We start from the raw sequence: 12,508 nt of genomic DNA on the forward strand, positions 1-12,508 counted from the left end.
ATTTTTAAAATTAATTTAGCCTAATTATTATAATTTATATATAAATTTTATCTGCTATTATAGTTTTAATGTAATCGTTCTTGTAAAACCATCGTTTAGAAGTATTTTATAATTGATTTGATTTGCTCTTAGCCAGTGGAGTTCGAATCATGAACAGTCGAAATGATCATGCATCCAAAATTGGAAAATGAAAGTTTGTAGTCTTGTTCGTTAAACAATAGTGTTGTTTGAAGAGTTCTTTTTATATTTGTAAAACATCTAAATATAAATTTTATTGATTAATATTTTGATGTGTCATTTTTCTATTTGACACATAGATAAACATAGACTTTTCATTTTTGTTAAATTTTCAAGTCAAAGTTCAAGTCACGTTCCAGTTTTTAATATTAAAATATGTTATTTTCCTGCACTTTTATTGAATTTTATTAACTGCGAATCCATACATGTCCACTTTTAGTTTATTATGTCGAGTCTTTTTATTAGAATATTATTATTTTTATGTTGGAAAGGTTCATTTCGTTGATTTTACTCATTATTACCACTGAAGTTTCAATAATTTTGACAGTTTCACCGTGGTCATAATTTTCAACTCATTTCTTCTTTCATATCTTTTTCTTATTTTATTGTTCATACAATGTTTTGTATTTGTGAGTTACAGATTTACCGTTTTAAAGGTAAAAACATTTGAAGTGAAGAACAAAGATATTTTAGAAGGAAATCAAGTTTTAGTTTTTTTTTATTTTTTTTTTTTATTACCGATAGAAATGTAAAATATTTTGCAAATCGAAATTAATTTTATTCTAAAAAGGATTTGTTTATTTATGTTTTAAAGAAGTTTTATGTGTTGACGTTCGTGCTTATCAGTAGTCCAATCGTTATATAGGATTTCATTTGGTCAAAGGTCCAGTCCTTTCGAATTCCGATGCAATAATGGCTGAATATCCCGGAACCCCGACACCGTTCAAAATCCATTCCAGTTTCACACAAAGCCCCCTGTTCGAACCTGATGAGTTCGAGATAGAAAATCTTCAGTCCTCAAGGTACGACTTTTCAAAATTCCTTTTTTTTAATTCTTTTTTTCATTTGGCAACTTAACATTTGACTACTTAAGACTTAACTGAGAACATCAAATATGATAGCGCAGAGGTGAGTTTTATTATCTTAAAAGGAATGACTATCAAAAACCTTGATTGCTAGCTAATTTTGTGTATTTATTTATTCCCGTGAGTGGTTAAATTGTACGGTCTGTTTGGAATATCGAGTACCCACAGACTTGACGAACCAATTAGGTTGAATAGCGAATGACTTTTACGGTGTGAAAGTATTTATTGGCGTGAATGAAGAGAGGGCGTAATTTAATCGTAGTTGCACGGGTGGGGTCTGATCAGTAAATCGAGAACTCCTGAGGCCCAGCAAATATAAGATCACAACATCAAATATACAGATAATTAAAAATAAAAATGCGAGATAGAGAAAACATTAGGATTCGGCCCCAGCACTAGATGATGCTTCTCGAATAAAAAAAAAATCTGTTTAATCATCTGAACACAGTTCACATAATACATAGACTGAATTTTTAAAGAAAAATCTTTATCCTAATTTAGGTTTTACACAATAACTTCTAAGAAGAAAGTACCGGAGAAAACGTAAACGAAACGTTACCATCCAAGACTCATGTTTCATCCTGAATCGGTGGGTTAAATATACTTTCCATTGATTCAGTTCCATTGATTTCAAACGCCTGAATAAAACCCCCAGGGAACAATTCCGCTCTTTAAGGAAAGGGGGAGCCTAATCGGTTCAATCCCGTGCCCATTTGCATTTCCGCGCAGAAGGCTCGCTTTTGAAAATAAATTCACACGGTATTTATAGAAAGGCGGTATCTGTTGCCGCAAAATTGCTTTTTCCCTTGGCACCCTGGTCCCCTGTGGACATACACTAATTGCTATCCGGAATTCAATTAATACAAAACTATTCCCATTTCCATCTCTTTACTTAGCATATAACATAAACAAGTTTAAATGTTGCAATTGGCAGAATTTTACGATGAACGAACCTTCATAAACAACAAAATAACACTTACAAATAAAGAGATGGCTTCAGCTATCAGAATACAGAATATCTTTGAGTGTAGTATCGTCCTTCATGATAAATATTGAAATAAAGAGATCAGGGATGAAGCCATGTAGGTGAAAAAAACTATTTGAAAAAACTTAAATACCCTAGCCTTTCTATTTGGACATGTCCGATTTGATTGTTAAGCTTTTTTAAATAGTTTTCCAAAGTCCTGAGGAAGGCGTTAAATACTGCCGAAATCTCGTCAGCAGAAAAAGAAGTGTTTTTTTTCACCTACATGGCTTCCTCCCTGATCTCTTTATTTCAATATTTATCATGAAGGCCGATACTACACTCAACGATATTCTGTATTCTGATAGCTAAAGCCATAAATTTAAAGAAAAATTGGAATGTTGTCCGCATTTAAAAACTGTTCAAAACTATTATATTAAATACATTATATTTAGTGGTCTGATTGACCAAATTGCTTCTTTCAGTTAATCCACTTTTTTATGTAAGGTTTCGGTTGAAATGAAAAAGTTAGTGCCACGAGCTGAATTCGAACATGAAGGTCGTGGGTTCGAATCCCGCTTGTGACACTAACTTTTTCATTTCAGCCTTTCAACCAAAGACTATTGTTATAGTTTATAATAGACTCTTCGACAATATTTGTTTGCGGTCCGGTATTACATGTATGAACTGTTGACTGTTCCTAGACCAGACCTATCATTTCTGGGACTGCCATTAATCGCTTGGTTTGTCTAGAATGACATCCATTTGAAGCATAGAAAACAAGACGTTCAACAAGGAGAGAACGTGTTCAAATATCAGTTGTAATGAAAATATTTGAAATTGCAAATATTGAAAATCACGATTTTAAAAGTTACTATTGAGTTAGTTGACTTAAAATGTTAATTTTGAACGAAATAATTAATTTCTAATATATGTTGAAGTGGTATTATAAGGAATTAGAGTTTCTTGTGAGATATTTTTGTAAAAAAGTTTAATAATTTTAATTAATTATTCTTTTCGAATAAATATCGTTCGAGCGAGCGGGATTCGAACCCACGACCTTCGTCTTCGAATCTTGCTCGTATCTCACTTAACTCACGTAACTTTTCATCTCAACCAAGGCCTTACATAAAAAGAATAATTCATTAAGATGGTCAATTAAGCCTCTAAATATAAATGGGATGTTTAATAATTTTGATCCCCTAAGTGGACTTTTGTTATAGTTTAATTTAAAAACCGTAGTTGCATGTATTTAACATAATAATATGTAATTCCATATGCTCAAAGGTGATTTTTGAGTTTATGTGAAAAGTTACAGTGCAGTAACAAGTTATTTACGGAATTTTAAGGTAAGGGGGAGATCTTTGCATAAATATGTAAACTGCCGGATTAATTGTTTTTCATATTTTAATAAGTATTGGTTACGAGATTGTACGTGAAATAGTTATTGGAAAATTAAAAATTGTTCTGATTGTGCTCATTTTGGCTTTCCTGGAAAGTATGTTTTTTGGGTGGTCGAAAGTATATTTTAGGTCTTTTTTGATCAAAAATATGATTCTGGATAAACTGATGTAATATGTACATACAGATTTATAGAATTGCGTCCTGACAGTGCGGGGGTTAAAACAGACCTCGGTTTTATCCGTCCCACCACCGAAGTTAGGCTCCAGGGGCTGACGATACTGTATTGTTATATATTGCTCAGTTAAATTTTCCATTTTTGACAAAGATTTTGTGTTAGTAGAAAAATAGTTACAAGAACATTATGTGTAGATATGTATTTTTCCATGGACCTTTTTATATGTTCATGTGATGTAACGAGCAATATTTAAAGATGTTTTTCTGACGTCTGGCTGCTGTTCGAGAAATCCCTGTAAACTGTAAATATAAATCTTTTGAAGAATTTTTAGTGCATATTATATGGCAAATTTAAGGGTTTGCATGTAATATTGCATATTTGAGTGTCTTTTAGTGCATGTAATATTACATATTTTTGGGATTTTTAGTGCATATTATATGGCAAATTTAAGGGTTTGCATGTAATATTGCATATTTGAGTGTCTTTTAGTGCATGTAATATTACATATTTTTGGGATTTTTAGTGCATATTATATGGCAAATTTAAGGGATAGCATGTAATATTGCATATTTTAGGGGTTTTTTAATGCATGTAATATTGCATATTTGAGGGATTTTTAATGTATGTTATATGGCATATTTAAGGGGTTGTATTTAATATTGCATATTTGAGGGGGTCTTTAGTGCATGTAATATTGCATATTTGAATAATTTTTAGTGTAATTATATTGCAAATGTACGGGGTTCCAAAATATGGCATATTTGAGGGATTTTTAGACTACCTTATACGGCATATTTTTTGATATATATTTCATGTTTTTCATTGCATATAAATCCGGACTGTAGTTATTGCTACTCTTTATGGATTTCATATATTTTCTAGGGAAAAATGTATTTAAAATACATCAGCAGTGTGAACTCCTAATATCATTATGTGCTCATACAATCGTTCCAAATGACGAAAAACTTCACGTAAAAAGAAAACATAAAAATAAAAGCTTTTTCACACATTCTCGGTTATTTGTATTTTGACTTAAGTTGTTATCGGTTTGAATATCATTAATTTTTGATGCGAAGAACTTTCCAACTCTCACTTTAGACAAAAACTTGAATGGGTTCCTTGTCGATTTATACAAAACCAAGTAGTCATTGAGCAAAAGAATTTTATCATTTAGGCAAGGGACAAATCTGCCAAGGCAATTTAATGTATTAGCACGCAATCTAACAGTCACTGACCTGTATGTACTCAAAATTACTCCTTTTATACACAGTTATCTGTGTCATACCTTCTGTTATCGCTGTTGTGGACAGAACAGTTGTGGAAAAATATAAATCTTTTCTGCATTTTTTAAAAGTATTAGATTGGTGTGTACTGTGGAAATGTAGTTGATGTGGTAGGTAATTATTTTAAAAAGACGTATTTATGCAAATGAATTTTTTTATATATTTTCTTTTAGTAGGTATACTGTATTGTTATATATTGTTCAGTTAAATTTTTCATTTTAGGCAACGATTCTGTGTTAGTAGAAAAATAGTTACAGAAACATTATATGTAGATATGTAGTTTTTCCATGGACCATTTTTACATGTTCATGTGACTGTTGTAACGAGCAATATTTGCTGTATTTTGTTAAAGTACCAGATTGGTATGTACTCCGGAAATGTAGTTGCTATGGTAGATATTAGTTTTAAAAAGATGTATTTATGCAAATGCATTTTTTTAAAAATATTTTGTTTATAGTAGATATGCTGTATTGTTAGGTAGTATTCAGTTATATTTTCCATATTTGATAAAGTTTTTGTGTTAGAAAAAATTATGTGTAGATATGTAGTTTTTCCATGGACCATTTTTACATGTTCATGTGATTTTTGTAACGAGCAATATTTAAAGATGTTTTCCTGCAGTCCGGCTGCTATTCGAGGAATTCCTGTAAACTGTAAATGCGTTTTAAATCGGCTGCAGTTTATCTGTCGGATTTGAATCCACTTGGTGTGCGTGTGGTTGGCCTGGGAGAGGGGAAGATTGTCGGCTGGTTCGGAATTCCAGTATGGGTCGACAGAGCGGCATGAAAGTTTGTATCTCCCTCTCTGTCACGCCTTCTGGGTCCCGGCTCGCGCCGTCTCGCTCTTTCTCCATCCGAGACTGGAATGTCCTCCTTACACACACACGCTCGCAGACCCCCTCTTCCCCCCTTGTTTACAGTAGGAGTCCGTTCACCTCGTCTCGTCTCCGACCCCCGCCCGGGCCCCCACTTGGCTACTGAAGCGACATACGTACAGGGCTGAGACCTCGCAAAACGGACACCGCTTGAATTAAAATATCGCCTTGAATGAGCCCAGACCCGGAGTGGAACGCTCACTTTCACCACCCAAACCGAAGACCACATCGACCCCCGCTCCAAATCGGTAAACACAGTTTTTTCAACTTTGCGATGAAGAGCAGGCCATTTCACTCAATAACTCAAAATCTTATTTTTTTTAATCTAATATTAAGATGTAATCTTATTTTATACATCAATTCATCTGAATCCAGATCGAAAGATAAAACGTGGGTAGCCAAAGTTTTTCGTCAAGTTTCTCCATGTTTTCTGTCTATTTTCGTATTGTAAACCAAGGAGGAGAAAATAGAACAAAATAATAGTAATATTAACTATGTATTGATGAGAATAATCTATTGAGGCAAAAAGGTAATAAACACTTCCTAGACATGTGTGGTGTTCAGTGACCGATAATTAATGATTATTTGGAGATCGTGAGATGGCGTCTTGTGTGTCGTAGGTTTACAAAAACATTTTCTTTATCGTGCCAACGTTTCGATCTTTATTGAGGTCATCTTCAGGGATTTATAAATATTGTTTAAATTTGGGTGGTGTTTATGACCGTTAGTCGATGATTATTCACAGATGCTGAGATGCGGTCTGGTGTGATGTAGGTTTCAGGAAAACATTTTCTTTATCGTGCCAACGTTTAGATCTTTATTGAGATCATCTTCAGGGCCTGGGATTTACAAACATTGTTTAAATTTAACAAATACATGTAGGATGTGGAAAAAAGTGAATTTATATTGTATAAATTAAATGAAATTTATATAAATTTTTCCACCTCCAACATGTATTTAAATAAGTGAATTTATATTGTATAAATTAAATTAAATTTACATAAATTTTTCCACATCCTACATGTATTTGTTAAATTTAAACAATGTTTAAATCCCAGGCCCTGAAGATGATGTCAATAAAGATCGAAACGTTGGCACGATAAAGAAAATGTATTTCTGAAACCTACATCACACCAGACCGCATCTCACGATTCCTAAATATTCATTGTTTAAATTATAGAAGTACATGTTGGATGTGTAAAAATGAATTTATACAATGATAGAAATTTTAGACTCAATCAAAGTGTTTGTTTTCTATATGTAAACACTTTGAGTGAGTACAAATATAAAAAAATTGTATCATTGTATAACTTCATTTTTTCACACCCTACATGTATTTCTATAATTTAAACAATGTTTATAAATCCCTGAAGATGGTCTCAATAAAGATCGAAACGTGGCACGATAAAGAAAATGTTTTTATAAACCCACGTCACAACAGAGATCTCAAGATCTCAAAATAATCACTTCCCAGAGATTTACACACAGATTCTAATAGGAAATTCTTATTGATTTTTTCATAATTACTCCAACACTTTTATTACTTTCAATCCTTCTGTTAATAGTCCTTCTTTATTTTTGTTTATATTTTCACTCTTTTGACTGCATTCATGATTTACTTCAATGATGAAAACATCCTATCTTTTAGTAATGAATCATTTTATTTTCAATTGTTATTTTTTTCAGTACGGATTATCTTTTTCAAGCTCTACTTCTTTTCGAAGTTCCAAAAGAGTGTGATGAAGAGCAGACCATTTTCACCCAATGGCTCAATTTTTTTTTTTTTTTTTTTTTCAATGTAATATTAAGAAGTAATCTCATGTTATATGTCAGTTCATCTGAATCGAGATCGAAAGATAAACGTGGGTAGCCACAGTTTTTCGTCCAGCTTCTCAATTTTTACTTTTTGTTTTCGTCTTGAATGAGCAAGATAGGGGTGTTAACGCTTCAATATTTAAGGAGGAAAAAATGGAACAAAATAATAGTAATATGGACACTGAAATGATTTGATAGGAGCATATCCTGTGATGTTTGTCTGCTTTAGGGCGTCGGTTGCCGCAACGGTTTAGGCGTTGACACTGCCCTCATCACTGTAAGGTAAAGGTCGCGGGTTCGAATCCAGCGGCCCTTCATTCGAACCGGCCATACAAATGGGCTTTTTTTTTTTAAAGCACCGGCAACCTCGTAGTTGAAACACCCTCAGAAAAATAAATCTGCTTTAGGAATTGCACAGTAAAGAAGTCTGTACGTTAATAAATCAAAGGAAAAACTCATTTTTCTCAGCGGTAATCCCAAAAGTTTCCTTTCATGAATTGACTGGAATTATTACCCGAAGAAAATAATCAGTTCACCTAACTGAACTACCCTACGTTCCGCCTAATCGAACTGTCCAGTTATTCAGTTAATCATTCAGATATGACAAATGAGATTTAAAATGGGAGAAAAATAAACTCTTGAGTTAAGGTACCAAGCGAGATATCGTAAGAGTGAGAAGTTTAAGAAACGAGCGAGGATAGACGGACCTAGTAAAGTGGTCAGTCAAAAATACGTTTTATTTAGCCCAAATTTAAAAAGCTTACACCACCAGGCATTTAACTAAATCTCGATTCACAGACAGGTTCCGTCAGAACGGGCAAACCATGTCACGCAGACCTTGGTTTTTTTTTAAATTTATTTATTTGTTTTGATTATTTTTTGTGTGCGTTTATGTACTTATTAACTCTTAATTTAAAGTCGATATAATATAAATAATCATTAAAAACGCGAATAAATCCCTGATTTCCTTTGTAGATATGTATGGATGACACAACGCGACATTTCAAAAAAAAAAAAAAAAATCTCACTTCTTAACTAACTCCTCAGACTGGTTTGTCTTGAGAAACAAGAAAACAAGAACACAAAATGCTTTGGAGGGCATATGGTGTGTGCGTATGTTTGGGCGCGGGCGTGCTTGTGCGCAATTTATCCCAAATCCGATATACCAATATTAATTTTGAATCGTTATACTGAGAAAGTCTATTCTAAACAAAATCGAAAACGTTTAGAAAGCCCCACAGGTATAGAAAAAATCATCTTTTTGGCATTTTTCATCTAATTAGTGTGGTGGTAGTAGCAGATAATAATAAAAAATATATATTGGTCCATCTATAAGAATGTATTTTGCGAAATGGCAAGTCGCGCAATGGATAATTTTCAACCCTTGTTTGTTCTTGCTGCGAAGCTCATGCTTTCAAAACTGATATGATAATAATTTTAAAAAATAAATCTTTTGATCCTGCAATACAGGCAATTTTCTCGGAGTAAAAAAATTCAAATCTTTATGTGTTCATAAAATAACGCCTTTGAAGCCTCAACGCAAAAGCAGTACTTGAAATATAAAATGAGATTAAAATAAAAAATTATATTTATTCATTTACGTTTTCGTGGTCAATTGACCAAGTTACTTCTTTCAATTAATTATTCTTACTATGTAAGGTCTTGGTTGAGATAAAAAAGTCAGTGTCACGAGCGGGATTCGAACTCACGACCTTCGGCTAAATACGGCGCTACTCGGTCACGATAGCTTAAGTAAGTGGTAGAGTAGCGGCGTATTGAGCCGGAGGTCGTGTGTTCGAATCCCGCTCGTGACACTGCCTTTTTTATCTCAACCAAGGCCTTACATGGTAAGAATAATTAATTGAAAAAAGAATGAGAAAAGTTATATTTATTATTGAGTTTGCTAATCCACTTTGAGTTATTATTTTTTTATTTACAAAACAGATTTTCTTCAGAATCCGGCGGTTTAATTTATTTTACCATTTAAATTGTATGTATAAGTATGTTGTAATTTTTTCAATAACATTTTCAAATTTTGATTGGTTGTATTGCGACTGTTTTGCTTTCTCTGACGATTTCACCACGAAATACAGGAAAGAACACAGAGGACATTAAAAAGTAGTCTTTTGGTTTAGCATATGAATACGCATAGACGTTGACTCAGCATAAATTAGCCTTTTCCTCGTTTAAGTTTTGCTGAACTCTGTTTTCATTCGCTATCGGCCTATTATCGCACTACGATAAATTTTAGTTAAGCAGATAAGAAAGAGATTATCGCAGTTCTAAAATTGTCATCACTGACTTTCCATTTGATTACAAAGGTTATTTACCTCCTTAGTCGAGTTTTCTCTTAGTTTTTCTAGTACGTTTCAACTTGAAATATTAGGATTTTTGGCCGTTCCTCTTCTTTTTGGGTTTTTCCTTAGGAAAGAGGCCTGGCTTCGATTTTGTATATTGATGGGTATAAATTTTATTGAGGGAAAAAGTTAATAAACACTTCCCAGAGAGATTTACAAACTGATTCTAATAGAAAATTCTTATTGGCGTTTTCATAATTACTATAACACTTTTATTACTTTCAATCCTTCTTTTAATAGTCCTTTATTTTTATTTATCTTTCAACTTCTTTTTAATAGAAAGACAAATAAAAAGAAAAAGGGGCCTGTTTGTTGTTATCCACTTCATCATTGTTTCCAAAGATGAAAACAACCAATCTTTTAATAATGAATCATTTCGATGGAGGAATAATGACTACTCCATCTACCAAATAGAATGAGTGCAATGTATACAGGTGTGAATGTATTTAATTGTGCGAATGCGTATTGAATGTGTGTTGTAATATTTCGCATGCGCTCGGGGCTGAAATGACCAAGTTGGCGGACGCCCCTTAAAAAAAATCTTATTTTTTCGGGAAGAAGTTTCTTTTATGAAGCTCTACTTTTTGTCGAACTGCCTTAGACTTTCGATAAAATGTTTACGCTGTTTTCTTCCTCCTCCAACCTCTTTTCACTTGTTCTACTTTTTGTCTGACACCTTGACAACTTTTGTTATCCCTTCTCTGATCTCCCCCCCCCCGCATTACTGATTTGCAGTTGAAAGGATGTGCGACCAAACTTTTCCCACATTCGTAAGTGTTCTAAAACAAAAGAACAACATAAAAAAATGAATAAATATGTGCATTTAAATTTTATATTTTATACGGCTTTCCTTTTACTTTCGTACCGGTACAAGAGTTCAATTTTTGATTTGTTAAAAGAAAGTTTTACTTAATTAATGGTATATAAATCTATCTTATTCTGTGTTCACAAGATATAGTTTCACAGCAGATCTGGTTTAGGTCACAGTGGAGGTAATAATTGTATTCTGCATCAACCCCCAATAAACAAACCATTGGGAAAAAAAAACAGGATGTCCTTCAGTGCTATCGCTCAATTTATAGAACATCACCAAGGAAAAACTAGGTTTTTTTACGACGGTTCGCAACAGCAGAGGTCATATCAACCCTCGTGTAGTCGGTGTTTTGAAAGAAAAAAAAAGCTCATTTGTAAGTATATCGGGCTCGAATGCAGGGGCCGCTGGATTCGAACCCGGGACCTTTACCTTATGAGCGCCGTGTGAACGGCTAAACCGTTGCGGCTACCGACGCCCCCCATTCATTTTCTTTCTAATTATGTTATAAAACACAGAGAATATTATATTTTATTGGCTATTTTATTATCTTTTATCAATATTTTATCAGTAATCTTGACTCCAACCAGACTTTCCATTGCTATAAATACTTGTTTTTTTAAAAGAGTATGTTCTGTTATTTATAACAATTATCGAATAAAGTATTATTATTTTACTTTCGTTAAATTATATATTCAAGTCATGGTTACTCGAGTTTTTTCAAGGCATGATATAATTTTCTTGCAATTTTATTTAATTTTATTCTGCGAATCCGTACATGCCCACTTTTAATTTACCATTGTGTCGAGTCTTTTTATGAGTACATCATTATTTTTATCTTGGTATGGTTTATTTCTTTGATATACATTTTACTCATTATTACAGCTGAAGTTTAAACAATTTTGGCTGTTTCGACATGGTCATGATTAATCGATTCTTACCTTCAACTCATTTATTTTCATTTCTTCATCATACTTTATTGTAACTAAACGAGGTTTTCTTCAAACACAGATTCTCTATTATTTATTATTATTATTTTATTTTCTATTGTTATTTATTCATTTATTTTTTATATGAAAACACAGCTCAAACAGTTGAAGTAAACAATAGCATTGAGTAAAAGAAGGCGTGGTACCTTAACCGATTCGAGTAATTTGGGCCTTAAACTGAATAAATTATTTTTGATTTGTTTTTGTTTTGTTATTGCTAACAATGTTTACTCCTTGACTTCAAAAAACCTGATGATTTCACGTTGACATAAATAGAGTTGGAATTAGTAAAATTGCAGGGGGCGTCGGTTTAGGCGTTGACACGGCGCTCATCACGGTAAGGTAAAGGTCCCGGGTTCGAATCCAGCGGCCCTGCATTCGAACCCTACATATTTACAAACGGGCTTTTTATCAAAAACACCGGCACCCTGAAGGTTTATACGACCTCTGCTGTTCCGAACCCTCGTAAAAAAAAATTATTAATTATTTAGAAATCGTGATATGCGGTCTGGTGTGATGTAGGTTTCAGAAAAACATTTTCTTTATCGTGCCAACGTTTCGATCTTTATTGAGATCATCTTCAGGGCCTGGGATTTACAAACATTGTTTACATATAACAATTACATTTTGGACGTGGAAAAGTGAATTTATACAATGCAAAATATATTTTTTATATATTCAATCAAAGTATTTCTACTAAAGTATGTAATTGTTATATGTAAACAATGTTTGT

At 33.0% G+C, this 12,508-nt stretch overlaps 1 protein-coding gene across 3 annotated transcripts in view; it reads left to right on the forward strand.

The window, feature by feature from the left end:
• The window catches only part of LOC106673830 (serine/threonine-protein phosphatase 4 regulatory subunit 1-like), a 226,181-nt gene that overhangs the window by 97,687 nt on the left and 115,986 nt on the right, over positions 1-12,508 (forward strand). The window contains exon 1 of one of the 3 annotated variants that reach the window (XM_014406142.2): positions 916-1,040. The exons of 1 other annotated variant lie outside the window; for it this stretch is intronic. In XM_014406142.2, the coding sequence (XP_014261628.1) occupies positions 931-1,040 (110 nt within the window). In that variant the 5' untranslated portion in view covers positions 916-930. Of the gene's footprint in view, positions 1-915; positions 1,041-1,117; positions 1,147-12,508 lie in introns of those variants that run through there. One more of the 3 variants, XM_014406145.2, reaches the window with a different exon arrangement.

The sequence above is a fragment of the Cimex lectularius genome, unplaced genomic scaffold, assembly GCF_000648675.2.
Source record: "Cimex lectularius strain Harlan isolate CLEC.00 unplaced genomic scaffold, Clec_2.1 scaffold6, whole genome shotgun sequence".
Lineage (NCBI taxonomy): Eukaryota > Metazoa > Arthropoda > Insecta > Hemiptera > Cimicidae > Cimex > Cimex lectularius.